Source organism: Podarcis liolepis (genome assembly GCF_965112155.1).
Source record: "Podarcis liolepis genome assembly, chromosome: 18".
NCBI lineage: Eukaryota > Metazoa > Chordata > Lepidosauria > Squamata > Lacertidae > Podarcis > Podarcis liolepis.
In genome coordinates, this window is record NC_139572.1 from 12,232,277 (window position 1) to 12,247,932 (window position 15,656).

General features: G+C 56.5%; 2 protein-coding genes across 3 annotated transcripts; both read right to left on the reverse strand.

Annotated features, from left to right (window-relative positions):
* On the reverse strand, positions 1-5,573 carry LOC310697341 (kelch-like protein 23). The gene is made up of 3 exons (XM_083483915.1): positions 3,940-5,573; positions 2,503-2,917; positions 1-660 (listed from the first exon to the last, which is right to left on the reverse strand). The coding sequence occupies exons 1-3, from the start codon at positions 4,850-4,852 to the stop codon at positions 348-350; spliced, it is 1,641 nt and encodes a 546-aa protein (XP_083340041.1). The 5' UTR covers positions 4,853-5,573; the 3' UTR covers positions 1-347.
* Positions 5,574-5,693: 120 nt separating this feature from the next.
* On the reverse strand, positions 5,694-15,654 carry LSM7 (LSM7 homolog, U6 small nuclear RNA and mRNA degradation associated). Of its 2 annotated transcripts, none has more exons than XM_083484271.1 (4): positions 15,272-15,654; positions 14,235-14,325; positions 13,897-13,968; positions 5,694-6,404 (listed from the first exon to the last, which is right to left on the reverse strand). In XM_083484271.1, exons 1-4 carry the CDS (start codon positions 15,293-15,295, stop codon positions 6,262-6,264), a joined length of 330 nt encoding a protein of 109 aa, XP_083340397.1. In that variant the 5' UTR covers positions 15,296-15,654; the 3' UTR covers positions 5,694-6,261. The 2 variants fall into 2 exon arrangements, with proteins under 2 accessions (XP_083340397.1, XP_083340396.1); XM_083484270.1 differs by having other exon boundaries at positions 14,741-15,298.
* Between the last annotated feature and the right edge of the window lie 2 nt (positions 15,655-15,656).

The following is a 15,656-nucleotide window of genomic DNA, read 5'->3' on the forward strand; positions in this document are numbered from 1 at the left end:
TGGTTGGCAACTTGCATTTATTCTTATTATGTTCAAGTTCCTCTCCCTGTCATTTGAAATCAGCTCAGAGAGGCAGCTTTGCCAGGAACACAAGCGCTGGCCAGTAGGTGGTGTGCAGCTCTGCCTCCGCCATACAAGGAGGGGAGGCCCAGTCCCACTGAGCCCCCTCTGCAGGAGCAGGCTATCTGCACTCCACTCCTGCGGTGGGCGAGGCTTCACCACAGATGGCTGGATACCCAAACGGTCTCTTTTGTTCCAAAATGAAGGAGAGAAAAAGAACAGGGCAGCCGACTTTTCCCGCTCTCCGTCTCCCACACTGCTGCCTTGGAGGGTGTTGGCATACCGCGTCATGCGCAAATGTCAAATCTCCGCACGGAGGCTGTCCCGTGGATGGGCAGCGGGCAGGGGAGCTTGCTGTCCACCTCCTGGCACATCTCCAGGTAAGGGTCCAAGAGAACCATGTTGGGGAGTGCAGTGTTGCCCTGTCTCTGCGCCAGGAGATAGATCCTGCCATTGGCTGCGCTGCACCCTGTGAAGAACCGTCGCGCCAGGCACTCCTCCTCCACTGGTGTCCACTCGCCCGAGTCCACATCAAAGCGGAAGGCGCCCCCTCCCACGGTGTAGATGGCCCCATTCAGAGCCACAACGCAGAGGTCATACCTGGGGATGGAGAGAGGAGAGCGTCAGGTAGGTGCCTCCACCCTAGGAGGCATGGGGAGGTGACTGCCAGGGGGCAGCTGATCCCAAGGCAGTTCTTCCTTCTCCCCCACCTGTTCCTGACGCAAATCTTCCCCTGCCTCTGGTGGGGAGTGGGGTGTGTGCCATTTGGGGAGATGCCTCAGGTGCCCAAATGTTTTGGGCTTGCCTGCCTGGAGGTGTCCCAGGTGCAAAGCAGCTCTGGACATCCCTCAGCCTAGGCAGTCGTGAGTTTACTGCTGCATTTAGAAGGAGACTGGGCTCCCTTTGGGAATGGGGAGGAAGAGCCAAATTTGATGGAGAAATGGGGGAATGGACAGTGTGAGGGATGATTGGCAAATCTGCAGATGGACAGCAGGTGCCTCCAAGTTCTGAAGGCGCATCCTGGCTCAGAAGAGGCCGTCTTGGCCCAGGGTCAAGGGGGGGAGGCTGTCACAATCAGGGTGAAAGCCTCAAAGCGCAGGCGCCCATTGCAGGTCAGGAAGGCATCAGCGAGAGGACAACAACTGCAGAGTTTGATTATTTTCTGTTCAATTATTTTGGTTATCTTAACATTTTCTATTTTGATTATTAAAGTTAAGATTTTTCTTTTGAATTTTCAAATTGCCAGAAGGAGGCATACCAGGTGCCATCCAAAGACCTTAGGGGCTCTGCTCTGGATTTGTGGAGGGTTATGAAGATATTCCAAGTATTGCATTCAGAGAGCTGAAAATACAGTTCAGTGGAACCTCGGGTTAAGAACTTAATTCATTCCGGAGGTCCTGAAGCACCACTTTAGCTAATGGGACCTCCCTGCTACCACTGCGCCGCCGCTGCACGATTTCTGTTCTCAACCTGAAGCAAAGTTCTTAACCTGAGGTAATATTTCTGGGTTAGCGGAGTCTGTAACCTGAAGTGTATGTAACCTGAAGTGTATGTAACCTGAGGTACCACTGTAAAGCCAATATTTTCCCCACCTGACAACCAATGGGCCTCTTTGGTTTCAGATACGAGTACGTGGATAGATAAGTTTAAACATGAGCAACTACAGCTGTGAGGCGGCCATGAAAATTTGTGTCCTGGGCTTTTTGGACTTGTCAACCCCATTTACTAGGGACACGGGTGGCGCTGTGGGTTATACCACAGAGCCTAGGACTTGCTGATCAGAAGGTCGTTGCTCGGTCCCTGCTCCTGCCAACCTAGCCGTTCGAAAGCACCTCAAAGTGCAAGTAGATAAATAGGTCCCGCTCCGGCGGGAAGGTAAACGGCGTTTCCATGCGCTGCTCTGGTTCACCAGAAGTGGCTTAGTCATGCTGGCCACATGACCCAGAAGCTGTACGCCGGCTCCCTTGGTCAGTAAAGCGAGAAGAGCGCTGCAACCCCAGAGTCGGTCACGACTGGGCCTATTGGCCAGGGGTCCCTTTACCTTTACCCCATTTACTATCTGAAAACAAAACGGCGCATTGGTTGCCAGATGTGAATTATTTTCCAGATCTCCTGCCCCATTAACAACACAGTGGAGGATGAGGACCAGAGTTTTCCTGCCCAATGGGCTTCCTTCCCAGGAGGACGAGCTCCACCGGCCCCTCACTTCTCCCTAAGGCATGTGCAGAAATTGCCTGCTTGTCCGTTGGATCCCCTCTTGGTCATGTCCGCTCTGCCCACCAAAGCCTGTCTTCACATGCAGGAAAAGCCTAGGAGAAGCTTCTAGGAGCCACAGGTGGGAGCTGAGTGCGGGGGGGACGGGACCCAAGGTGGACACACTACTCCAGAAGGAGCAGGATGTGCCCCACACCTCTAACATCCCAACCTCCAGAGCCGCCTCACCTAGGGAGAGGCGAGAAGGAGACCACATCCCAGATGTCCGTTTCCACGTCCAGCCGCTGGACAGCATGGCAGACATCTCCATTCTCGTCCAGGCCACAGACGACGTAGACACGAGTCCCCACACTAACTGCCCCGGCCCTCTCCACGGGGTGGGCCAGGGGGCTGGTGCTCTCCCAGGAAGAGTCCGTGGGCGCCAGGCGCTCCACCTCAGGCGTGACAGCCCCCTCCTCAGTGCTGCCACCCATCACGTAGAGGTGGAAGCCCACCCCCACAGCACAGTGGCTGTGGCGTGCCGTCTTCATGGCCGGGCCATCCAGCCAGTTGTCGTCCCAGCTGTTGTAGATCAGCACCCAGCCCACGCTGCACCAGGAGAACTCCTCGCGGAAGTAGCCGCCTGTCACAAAGAGGAAGTTGCCTGTGGAGAGAGCGCAAGAGATGCCGTTTCCCCTTCCACCACAGACCCACCACACAGAGAGGCTTCGCTTCCATTGCACATTGCCTCCTGATGAAAGCAAAGCACTTCATCTCCAAGGGGTGATATTTCACATCCTGCATTTGTTTCGGTGTGAAGCAAAAGCAACAAGGATGAGGTGGGGACAACCAACTGCTTACATAGAACTGGGGGGCAATGGCTATTTCTGCCCCCATTTCCATTGGGGTTCCCTGATGCCCCAAAGAGGTATGAGACAGGGCAAATTGAGGCTGAGGGAGACATGGCCAGGAAATAAACATCTATTGGAAGGCAGCCCAAGACAGGGAGTTTGGAGACTTCTGTGTTTTAGCATTTTGTTGGAAGCCACCCAGAGTGGCCGGGGGAACCCAGTTACAGGAGCATCATCATCATCATTGTTATTATTATTATTTCTGGGTCTAAACTGTTTCTGGTGCAACGGGACACTGTCACAGAAACCAGAGCACACAGAAATGTCGTTTACCTTCCTGCCACAGTGGTACCCATTTACTGTATCTACTTGCACCAGCATGCTTTTGAACTGCTAGGTTGGCAGGAGCTGGGACAGAGCAACAGGACCCCATCACAGGGATTCGAACTGCTGACCTTCTGATTGGCAAGCCCAAGAGGCTGAGTGGTTTAGACCGCAGCACCACCCACATCAGGCAAGGCCATGGCACAGCAGTACACTTTGTAGAAGCTTTCCCCCCAGGCTTCTTGCAAAGCAGGAAGCAATTCTAAAGAAAAGGGAACCTCTGAGCATGTGCAGGGTGCAGCCAAACCTCCTGGCACCAGGTAGCCACAGCTGGCACTCTTTCCCACCTAGCATTCCACTAGACGCAAACTTCAAGGTGAAAACCTCTGCCCGCCCACACCAACCCAGAGGGCACCAAAGCAGAGACCGGACTCTCAATGGCATGGGGAAAATGCCAGCCACCTGCAGGCTGGCTCACACTCTGTGCAAGCTCAGAAGCCAAAAGAGTTACCGATAGCAGCCACAGCATACTGGGTGAGGTTCTTGCGCCGGAGGGGAGCCCGAGTCTGCCACACCTCCGTCTTCGGTTGGAATTGGAAAAGCTCCTGCTGCTCTTGGTCGTGTTTGCCAGCCAGGACAAAGAGGACCTCATGGCTGCGCCCCACACAAGGTGAGAGGCCTGCCTGTCTCCAGCTGGCAGGCAGGCAAGCATCCAGCTTTTGCAGCAGCCGTCCCGAGGTGTCCTGCCCTGGGGGGCTCTTGCATCGCCGCACCAGCCGCTCCAGGAAGGGCAGGCTCAGGAAGGGTCCGCGGATGAGGCCTGCCAGCTCCAGGAAGACTGCTTCCCGCCCAGCAGGGTCGGCAGTCGCCCACTGCAGCAGCGCCTCAAAGGCTGCCTCCTCGCGGCTCACAAAGAGATCGTCACTCCGCAGCAGCACCCGCAGCGTCTCTGCAGGGGCCTCCATGAACTCTTCGCCGGAAGCCACTTCGGCCCAGTGTGAGAGCACCACAGAGAGTGCAGCCGCCTGCAGGTGGGCACAGGAGAAGCATTGCGCGTAGGCCAGGAAACCAAGGCAGTTGGAGACGTGCAGCTCTCTCTCCAGAAATGCCTCACAGAGCCGCTTGGCGCAGTCCAGCTGCAGGAAGTCAGCTGCCTCCAGCAGCTCTGTGACATTGTTGCGGTCAAGGTGGAGGCTGCCCGTCTGTGTGAAGGCCAGCAGGGCCTTGAAGGCAGTGGGGTCCAGGCCCTGGATCCGGATCCGAGGGGCTGTGCGCTCTCGTGTGCCCCCAAAGAACATGGCCTCGAAGTAGCGACTGTAGCGGGCCAAGGCCCAGCGCTCGACAGGGAACTGCCTGTCGCCCACCTCCAGGACCACGTGGCCCCCTGACTGGGCCCCAGAAGACGCCCCCTCCAGGCCAGCCATGTTCACTGGGTGCAAGCAGGCCACACTTTGGGCTGTGCAGGAGGGCTTTGGCCAGGCAGCCAAGACGGATATAGCAGCAACTCAGCCCCTAAAAATAGATCCCTCTCAGCTGCCCAGGCGGCTAGTGAGGCGTCGTCAGGATGTAAGAAGAGCTGCTGGATCAGGCCAAGCCCAACGTCCCTCTTTCCCTGCTGGGACCAAGAGTCACTGCCGCTGCACCTGGGGGTTCCACAAGAATGTCAGAAGAGTGTGGCTGCCAGACCATATCACAGGTGCCCCAAAGAACCTAGGGATCCTCTGAAACTGGATATTCCACAGCAGCATTGGAAAAGCCTGGCTGCTGGATCAGGTCCATCTATCCCAGCCTCCTCTTCTCATAGTGGCCAACCAGGTGGGAAACCCGTAAGCAGGATCCAAGCATGAAACCCCCTCCTGTGATTTCCAGCAACTGGTATTCAGAAGCATTGCTGCCTTGTCTGGATTCCTGGGTTCTTAGGGAAGCTTGACCACTGCAAAGACAGGAGGCTGGGCTAGATGGGCCTGATCCAGCAGGCTCTTTGGACGTCTTCATTCCTGGGGTACACACTCACTCCTCGTAGGTCTCCTTGCTGTGCTACTGACGTCTGCAACTACAGAAGTCAAGTAAAGGGAAGTGCTGCTTAAGCAGAGAATGAAGGGGTTGCTACATTTTCACTGCGGCTGCACGTCAGGCACCTACACTCAATTCAAAGAGATTGGAGATAGGTTAAAGATGGCTCCCATCCTCTCCCAAATAAACTTGCTTTGTCGTTCCGAGTTTTGATATCACATTTCAAAGCAGAAGAGTCTAACAAATTCTAGGTCAGTTTTGAATAGCTTTTTATTCATGGATTTTCAGGAAAGAGTCACTGCCTGGAAATTAAGAGGAGTTGGACAGACAACCATCCTGGAGAAAGGAAGGCAGACACCATTAACCCAAAGGGGAAATGGGCAGTCCCCTCCAAAGCTCTGAGGACAGAACAGCAAGCCAATGTAGGAACAGCTGTGGCCTTTGCCAAAGAGGTAAAAGGAACAAAAAAAACCCCAAACCTCATCTTCCTGTGTAATATTTTACATAAACACAGCACGCTATTTCAGTGGCTCTAGACTGGAGTCAAAAGTTCACAGCAAAACAAGGTTATTTTCTGAAATAGTTTTCAGGGCATCTCCTGACAAAACGCCTTCTTCCTTGTGAGACAGTGTCAAAATGGGGGGAGGGGAATAACTAAAACGCAGTAACAACCCCCTTACATAAGTTAACAAGGTCCTTTGTCAGTATAAACATAGCATACGAAAATATGTTCCCCTTGCAGGAAAGTCCATTCTTGTCAGCGGGGGCTGGCCCTCTGAGTCCTCTCAAGGTTTTAGCTGCAGAAAGAGCCCAGAGTGGCTTAGCCGTCTTGCTGCTGAATGAAGGGGTTAGGAATGGCTTCCATCCCATCCTGGGGACAGATGAGGACCACCGAGGTCCCTCGGCAGACCACCAGTCCCAGCTGACGGGTGTCCTCTGTGAGCTTGTATTGGTCATCTGGATCTGCAAAGGAAAAAGCCCAGAAAGAGCTACAACACTGGGTCCTGCCAGCTATCCTGCTCTCAAGCCCTGGGGGTGCTTTTCTGCACCATAGTCAGCGTCTGGAACTCAGACCCGGGAGCCAGGTGGCAGCCAGAGACAGGAGCTGAGGCTCAACATCCCTCAGCAAGACAAGGGCCCCCTGGGATCAGCTGTGGCAGCAGCGCTAGGCTGTATCCCACTCAGAACTACAGAAATTACTGGGCCCAAGCCAGCTGTGCCCTTGAATCTCAGTGGGTCTACTCTGAGTAGGAGCAGGTGTGACTGGACAGGTCTCCTTGATGATTGTTAGCCATGATACACAGAACCAGCCCAGTTAGTTGGGAGCCTTTGTTCTCCTCTGTCTGTTGGGGCATCTAGTTGGCCACTACAGAAAAGGGGGAGCAGGACCATGGCCTGATCCTGCAGAGGATGGGGAAAATTCATGGAGAAGAGCCTGCTCCTTTCCTGTCACCTGCTTGCTGTGGGGGGTGTTAGAATTCCTGCTCCATGATTGCAGTCATGGGATTGTTGTCTATCACATGACAGTGTGTTTTGACTCCACAGAGTGGGAAGTGATGAAGACAGGATGCTTGTGTTACTGTGTTCCGTGAAGTGGGACTATTGTCCTTTGTTCTTTTCTCTTTGCTGTCTGATGCTAGAGAAAGAGGGAGCCATGTTGCAATGCTCCGTGTGTTTATATGTTGTCAGGGGTTTAGGAGCAGAGGCACGGGCAAGGGAGGAAACAGAGAGCGAAGGGGAGGAGGCAGAAGAAAAGATGAGTGATGACGACGACCCGAGATCTCCTAGTCTTTCCAGTGAATCAGAGGATTCACAGAAAGGAGCACCAGTGGCCAGGGCAAGGGGGGAGTCTAGGGGGGCACCCCAGGAAGATAGAGCCAGAGGGGACTCAGGGGGGAGCAGCTGGAAATCGGGACCAGCGTCACCGCCAGGAAGCAGGGAAGAGGAAGGGAGCCAGGGGGGAAGCGCTGGCAGCTCACCACAGGAGGGAGGACATGAGTCAGGAGTGGCCACACCTCCATCGGGGAGCGAAGAAACGGTTAAGAGGAAAGTGGAAGGTTGGGCGCGCGCGCCAAGTTCAAATGCAGAGGAAGGCGGCGCAGTAAGCAGCCCCGAAAGGGAGCCAGGTCCTAAAGCCCGGCGCAAGGAGGCAGGAGGGTCCGGGTCAGCGTCAGAAGAATCCCGGAAGGAAGAAGCCCCGGGGGGTAGAGGGACCCAGAGGAGGACAGTCAGGCGGAAAAGGTGGAGCAAGGCTAGGATATTAAGTTGGTGCACACGGGGCGGAGACTCAGACGGAGCTTCGCCGATCTAGCTACTAGACGTAGAGTTGCGCGCAGCAGCGTGAGAATGGAAACTGTAATTCAATAAAGACTTTTACTTAATGATCGCTGGCTAGCGTGATCCTCTGTGAGCTAGGATCTTCAAGCAGCTCTGACAGTAAGCTCCGTCTCCCGATTGTGGGCATCTACAGCCTCGAGGAGGGGAGAGAAACAGGTGCCTACTAGCGAGCTCACGAACGGCAGACGACATGACGGCTGAGCAGCAGATAGAGGAACTCAGAAAAGCAGTGGCACAACTGAACGCCGAGGCTCTCGCATCCAGGAAGAGAGAGGAGGAGGCAGCTGCCGCCTGCAGGGATCTCCAGGTCAGGTTAGACGTGCTGACAAAGCAGACACCCAGGCAGGAGGGAATTGGGTTGGCGAGACGGACAGGCGGGCTGGTCTCTCACTTCGATGGGAACCTGCAACAGTATCCCAACTTTAGAGCCGACGTACTGTGCGCACTGCAACTGCTGCATAAAGACTTTAGAGATGAACAAGAGAGAGTGGGGTTCATCATGTCCCATTTGCATGGGGATGCGAAAGCATGGCTACGCAATTTATGGAGAGATAAGGATCCGGCGCTCCAGAATGCAGATGCCTTTATTAAAGCGATGGATGGGTGTTTTTTATCAAGTATTGACGTGGATCTTGCACGGAAGGAGGTGCATGGGCTGAGACAAGGGAGGGCCAGCGTCAGGCAGTATCATGCCCGCTTTTTCGCCTTGGTCAGTGCCCTGGAATGGGACAGAGATTCGGCTCCTGTAAGAGACCTCTTTTGGGAGGGGCTGCACAACTCGATTAAAGATGAGATCGCGAGGGGGGAGAGACCCCGAACCACCCAGGAGGTCGTTCAGAGGGCACTGGCAGTGGGGGTGAGGCTGGAAGGACGTCCGTGGAGCAGGGACGAAGGGCGTGGAGGGCGCGAACCAGCCAGGGGCCCCTCCTTCCTTCCCAGAGAAGCAGCGCGGGCGCAATCCACGCCTCCGCCAGGAGGAGGAGCCGAACCTATGGAGGTTGGAGGTGCAAGGGCTCAGTCAGCAACCAGAGCCCTAGCACCGGCAGCAGTGAAAGCGAAGCCTCCTAGAGGGAACAGGAAGTGTTACGTCTGTGAGGAGCCAGGGCACATGGCAAAAGAGTGTCCCCAGAGGCTCCACAAGCTTACTGCAGCCTCGGCAATGGTGACTGCAGCACCGCAGCAAGGGGGACCACAGCAGGGAAACGACGCAGTCTGGCTGGAGGAAGAGGCCCTGGGGCCCAGCCAGACGTGTTAGTGACGCAGTCCCCAGAGGTTTTACAGCCCGTGAACCCCCTCCCGCCCAAACCAGTGGTGAGGCTCACCGCATCTCTCCAGCTGCCCAATGGAATCACCACTGACGTGCCCATCACAATTGACTCGGGCAGCAACGCGGACTTTATAGGGCAGGACTTTGTCGACAAGCACGCTATACAGTTGCTGCCGGCCACACTGCCCCTGCAGGTTGTCACGGTGGATGGCAGGGAGTTGCTAGGGGGGCAAGTGGTGAAGCAGACGCCGCCCATGGCGATGCGACTTGGAAATCACAAAGAAATCATCAGCTTCAATGTCACTCAACTATCGGATACGCCCATTGTATTGGGAATGAGTTGGCTGGACAAGCACAGCCCAACGCTGGCTTGGTACCAGAGGCAGCCGATCTTCGGCTCTTCCTTTTGCGCTGAACACTGCATCGTGCCCCGGCAGGAAGGAGAGGAAGAGGAGTCACAGCTGCTGCTAGGCACGCTACAAGCGATTCCCCACAAGTACGCAGAATTTTTGGAAGTTTTCTGCGAGAAGGAGGCGGACAGGCTGCCCCCTCACAGACCATATGACTGCAAGATTGACCTGCTGCCGGGGGTGGCGCTGCCTAAGGGGAAACTGTATTCCATGTCAGAGGACGAGCTGCAGGAACTCAAACAGTTCATAGATCACAATTTGGAGCGCGGTTTCATCCGAGAGTCCAAGGCAGCGGGGGGCAGTCCAGTATTCTTTGTTAAAAAGCGAGACACGCCCCAAAAAAGACTGGTCGTGGACTATCGCATTTTAAACAATGGGACCAAGCCGTCGGACTTCCCCATGCCCCGAATCGACGACCTCCTGGCGAAGGTGCGGAAGGGGAAAGTGTTCACCAAGTTAGACCTGCGAGGGGCGTACAACCTCATTCGTATGCGGGAGGGAGATGAGTGGAAGACGGCCATGTTCACGCCACTGGGTACCTACGAATACAGAGTTTTGCCCTTTGGATTGCAAAATGGCTCCCACGTTTTTCAAGCTTTCATGCATCACGTGTTGGCGGGACTTCTCTACAAGACGTGCGTCTGTTTCTTAGATGACATCCTGATCTTTTCGGAATCGCAGCAGGAGCATGACAGACACGTCAAGGAAGTGCTGACCAGACTAAAGCAACATAGGCTCTGCGCCAAGCTGGAGAAGTGCCAATTTGACGTGACGGAGGTGGATTTTCTGGGCTACAAGTTGTCTGACAAGGGGCTCGCCATGGACAGCGCCAAGGTTCGAGCGGTATTGGATTGGAAGAGTCCACGCAACCGGAAAGAGGTCCAACGGTTTGTCGGCTTTGCGAACTTCTATCGCAAGTTTATCAAGGGCTTCGCGATGCAGACAGCGGCCATCACAGACACGCTTAGCTCCAAGAAAAAGAAGTTCGTTTGGACAGAGGAGGCGGAGCAGTCCTTTCAGGCACTCAAGCGTCTCTTCGCGTCGGAAGAGCAACTGCTTCACGTCAACCCCAGCAGGCCGATGAGGGTGGAGACAGACGCCTCGGACAGAGCCGTGGGGGCGGTCCTGCTGCAAAAGGACCAGCAGGGGGTGTGGCGACCGGCAGCGTTTTACTCCAGGAAGCTCAGCAAGTCCGAGCAGAACTACACCATCTGGGACAGGGAGTTGCTGGCCATTCATGCAGCGTTCAAAGCGTGGAGGCACTTCCTGATCGGCGCCAAGCACACGGTGCAGGTTTGCACGGACCACAAGAATCTGGAGCACTGGCGCACGGCACAGTTCCTAAACCAGAGGCAGATACGTTGGGCTGAGTTTTTTGCGAACTTCGACTTCCGCATAGAGTATGTCCCGAGGGACACTAACATCATGGCGGACGCCCTCTCCCGTAAGCCACAGTATCTGGAGGACGCAACGCCAGCGGCCGCCATGCACATCTTCGCACCAACAGTATGGGCGTGCGCCGCGGCCACTGTGGACCTGGAGGCGGTGCGACGAGCGTTGCAGGATGACTCCTTCGTGCAAGCAAAGATGGCAGAGGTGCAAAGGGGCACGGCTGCGGCCGACGGTTTCCAGCTACGAGGTGGTTTGCTCATCCGTAAGGGGGCCATCTACGTGCCGGGAGACGACCTTCGCGCCAAGGTGCTGCAGCAGCTGCACGACGCGCCCACGGCCGGGCACTTTGGCAAGGAGAAGACGGTGGAATTAGTAGCCAGGGATTTCTGGTGGCCTGGAATGAGAGGGGAGGTCGCAGACTACGTGGCGAGGTGTGACACCTGCCAGAGGGCCAAACCAGTGCACAAACCGCCGGCCGGACTGTTGGAACCGCTGCAAACTCCGGTCGAACCTTGGGAAAGGGTGGCCCTGGACTTTGTCACGGATCTGCCCAGCTCGAGGGGCAAGACGGCAGTGCTGGTGGACCTGTTTTCCAAGATGGCGCATTTCATTCCGTGTGCTAAGGTGGCCACGGCGGAGCAAACCGCCAAACTGTTCATAGACCATGTGTTCAAGGTTCACGGTCTGCCACGGTCTATTCTATCCGACCGGGGGCGGCAGTTCATCTCGAATTTCTGGCAGAAGCTGATGGGCTTCCTGAACGTCAAGATCAACCTGGCGTCGGCGAGACACCCGCAGACCAACGGGCAAGCAGAGCGGGTCAATGCCATCATGCAGCAGTACCTGAGATGTTATGCAAATCAACAGCCTGCGACGTGGGTGGATTACCTGCCGCTTGCCGAGTTCGCCTACAACAACACGAAGCACGTGTCCACGGGGGTCACGCCGTTCTTCGCCAACAACGGGAGGCACCCCAGAACCTTCCCGGGACTGGAAAGAATGGGGGAGGGGGAGCCGCAGACAGCAGATGCGTTCGCGTCGGAGCTGCAGGAAGTCCACGATCAGCTGAGGCGCCACCTGGAGCTGGCCAAACACGCATACAAGGTACAAGCGGACAAGCACAGAAGGGTTGGCGAAGAGCTCCACGTGGGAGACTGGGTTTGGTTAGCAGCCCACGCAGTGCCGGCCAGGTCGTTGGCCAAGAAGAAACTAGGGCATAAACAACTGGGGCCCTACCAAGTCGAAGAGCAGGTCAACCCGGTAGCTTTCAGACTGGCACTTCCGGAGGGTTCCAGAATGCATCCGGTATTCCACAGATCGGTGCTCACTCCCTACAAGGCACCGCACAGGTTCCAGGAACCCGGAACGGCGCCGAGTCCGGTCAGAGACAGAACAGGGCACGCGGGAGTGGCACAGAAGGAGCGCATCAACGAAGTCACGGAGATTTTGGACTCCAGATGGGGGGAAGAGGGGGTAGAATACTTTCTCGCCAAGGAGGGCACCCCGGCCAGTGCGAACAGCTGGGTGCCGGGCTACGCCTTGGACGAACCTCTCCTCAAAGACGAGTTTCATGCCCTCTTTCCCCATAGACCTATGCCAGCAGACTTTTTCGACGACTGGCTTTTCACGCCCACGCTTTCGGCCAGCACTTTCCGGGGGTTCGACTCGGACGAGGACTCGACACAAGACGTCCGTTCCCCGGAGGGGTCACCCTCGGGATCTGCATCAGAACCCTCGTATTGGTGGGACGATAGACCAGAGGAGCAGTTCCGCAGACGGTGGCTGGAAGGCCCAGGACGAGCAACACCGCCAGGAGGAAGTGAGGGAGAGACGGACATGGACGTTTTCGGGGACGACCCTGGTTTCGAGCACGGCGGCACAGAGATGGAAGCGGAGGTGACCGTTGTCGACGAGAGCAGGGAGGAAGACCCGCGAGACTTCAGATGGAGGCCCGCCACGGGAAGCGACCGATATCCGACGTTCGTCCCTTTGCAACAGCAGCCCCCAGCTCCGGCACCGGAAGGAGGGGAGGGGTGAATGGGGGGCTTCGAGGGGGGGATGGATGTCAGGGGTTTAGGAGCAGAGGCACGGGCAAGGGAGGAAACAGAGAGCGAAGGGGAGGAGGCAGAAGAAAAGATGAGTGATGACGACGACCCGAGATCTCCTAGTCTTTCCAGTGAATCAGAGGATTCACAGAAAGGAGCACCAGTGGCCAGGGCAAGGGGGGAGTCTAGGGGGGCACCCCAGGAAGATAGAGCCAGAGGGGACTCAGGGGGGAGCAGCTGGAAATCGGGACCAGCGTCACCGCCAGGAAGCAGGGAAGAGGAAGGGAGCCAGGGGGGAAGCGCTGGCAGCTCACCACAGGAGGGAGGACATGAGTCAGGAGTGGCCACACCTCCATCGGGGAGCGAAGAAACGGTTAAGAGGAAAGTGGAAGGTTGGGCGCGCGCGCCAAGTTCAAATGCAGAGGAAGGCGGCGCAGTAAGCAGCCCCGAAAGGGAGCCAGGTCCTAAAGCCCGGCGCAAGGAGGCAGGAGGGTCCGGGTCAGCGTCAGAAGAATCCCGGAAGGAAGAAGCCCCGGGGGGTAGAGGGACCCAGAGGAGGACAGTCAGGCGGAAAAGGTGGAGCAAGGCTAGGATATTAAGTTGGTGCACACGGGGCGGAGACTCAGACGGAGCTTCGCCGATCTAGCTACTAGACGTAGAGTTGCGCGCAGCAGCGTGAGAATGGAAACTGTAATTCAATAAAGACTTTTACTTAATGATCGCTGGCTAGCGTGATCCTCTGTGAGCTAGGATCTTCAAGCAGCTCTGACATATGTAAATAAATTAGATTAGCCAACATGCTGAATTGCTGAGGTCTGTCCCGCGTATGCTGCGATAACTCTGTGGATCCGTAAGTGTGCCGATGTCTGTTGGCATCGGTCGCTGTGATGTTTGGGCTGAAGAAAGCTTATGAAGCTCTCGAATGATCAACCAGGAGGGAGGGAACATGCCAGTCGGGTGTAGGCTGAACTCCTGACAGGGGGGTCATGGGGTCTTAAACGCACCTCTCATATACTCAATGGTCCCATCCAGCACCAGGTTTAGAAGGGGGTCAAATCCTTTCAAGACACCGCTAGCTGTGGGAAAACAAGGAAAAACAGTCAGGAGCCGTCGGGAACCACGCCAAGGCTGAACGCAGAAAGCTGTGATGTTACAGTTATATTCTGCATACTACATTGGTGATTCCCTAGCAAGCAGGATTATGCCAGGGACAAAGCACACCAGCGATGTAATCTGGCCGCAAAGGAGAACAGATCCGTCCTCAGACCTGAATCATGAAGAGGCGGTGACAGGCACAGTGTCAGGTCCCCAATAGCAGAGGTGCTATGGAGACTCTGCTTACCTTCCCGACCACCCTGGAACTTCACACGGATGGTTTTATCAATGTACTTAGACAGATCCAATATACTTTCTTTCTTCTTCTTCTCTTTGTCCTAAATCAAGGTGGGAGAAATGGGGGCTCAGGTGAACTCAGTTTCCAGCTTGTTTTAAAGTAAACTGGGGGAATCAAACAGTCATCATTTTAGCCCACTGAGGGCTCAGGTTTAACCCCCTCCCCATGGCATCGCCAGGTCGGGCTGCGAATGCTCCCTGCTTAAAATGCTGGAGGGCAGCTGCCAGTCGACAGTACTGAGCTAGCTGGGATAGAGGAAGCGGGTGTTCATCAGGACTGACCAGCCAGTGAGTGGGGCCAGAGCCGAAGCCAACACTCCCCGTCCTCCTTGCCACATTGTGCCAGGGCCAAAAGCCTTCCTGCACTGGGCCACTTCTCATCCTGCCTCCCTTGGGAAACTCCCACCAAGTGGGTGCACCAAAGGGAGGAGGCCCAGGCAAGAGACGCCCCCTGACCTTAAAACAACCCTGCTCTGAACACAGGAGGAGTCCAGGGTGTTCAGGCTGGAGAGCCACTGGCCGCATCGGAAAGGCCGGTCTGCCGCTGCTCCAGAGGCTTCGGCAGGACTTCCTGGCAGGTTCTCAAGGAGAGTCTGGATCTGGGCGCCTCTCAGGGTTTCTTCTGCTGCTGCGATTCCTGCCTCGTCGGCGGTTCTGCTGGATGACCCCTGGGGGCCCCCCAACTCTGCGGCTCTATTCCGCCTGCGTCCTCGCTGCCCGGCAGCGGCTCTTCCAAGGGCCCGAGAGGCGAGCGACGCGGGATCTCCAGCCCCCGGGCCTCGGCCTGCGACACCTGCTCTTCCCCCGCACGAGGAGATGAGCCGCGATGGAGCCTCCCGCTCCAGGCGCAGCCTATCCGGCCCGCTGGATGAGGGCGGGCCTCGCCTGCATGACGTCAGCGCCCCATTCGCCCACCTGGTCGTTGCGCCGCCTGCATAAATCTGCATACATTCCCTCTCCCCCCCCCATCCCCTCCGCACTACTCACCGCCATCTTGCTCTCCACAGGCATCCCGCTTCCGCGCCACTTCCGCCCGCTTTCAAACAGGCCCCGCCTCACCGCTCCTCCAATGGTAGCGGCAAGAAACCAACCCGCGAGCCCCGCCTCTTCCTGCCGGCGATGTCTTGCCACTCTAGGCCTCGGGCTCCCGACTCCACTCCTTTGTCGCCCTAAGAGCGAGAGGGAGGCGGGGATTTCGATAGCCTATTTCCGTCCCAGACCGGAAGTGCCGCCCGCCGCGAGCGGAGACCGGGCTGGAGCGTCGGAAGGGTCTCTCGCGAGCGGCCCTGAGGGCGCCAAGTTACCTCTCGGCGCTTTTTAAACGTCCCTGCCTATAACGTGGTTGTGTGACTCTCCGCCCCCGCCATCCCTA

Excerpts from the sequence above, each read along its gene's own strand:
- LOC310697341 (XM_083483915.1), bottom strand. The coding sequence starts at position 4,852 with ATGGCTGGCCTGGAGGGGGCGTCTTCTGGGGCCCAGTCAGGGGGCCAC. Across the intron at positions 2,918-3,939 it reads GTATGCTGTGGCTGCTATCG|GCAACTTCCTCTTTGTGACA; the intron begins GTAACTCTTTTG and ends CTCTCTCCACAG. Across the intron at positions 661-2,502 it reads TCCTTCTCGCCTCTCCCTAG|GTATGACCTCTGCGTTGTGG; the intron begins GTGAGGCGGCTC and ends CTCCATCCCCAG.
- LSM7 (XM_083484270.1), bottom strand. The coding sequence starts at position 14,809 with ATGCGGCCAGTGGCTCTCCAGCCTGAACACCCTGGACTCCTCCTGTGT. Across the intron at positions 14,326-14,740 it reads CAGAGCAGGGTTGTTTTAAG|GACAAAGAGAAGAAGAAGAA; the intron begins GTCAGGGGGCGT and ends ACCTTGATTTAG. Across the intron at positions 6,405-13,896 it reads GACCATTGAGTATATGAGAG|ATCCAGATGACCAATACAAG; the intron begins GTGCGTTTAAGA and ends TTTCCTTTGCAG.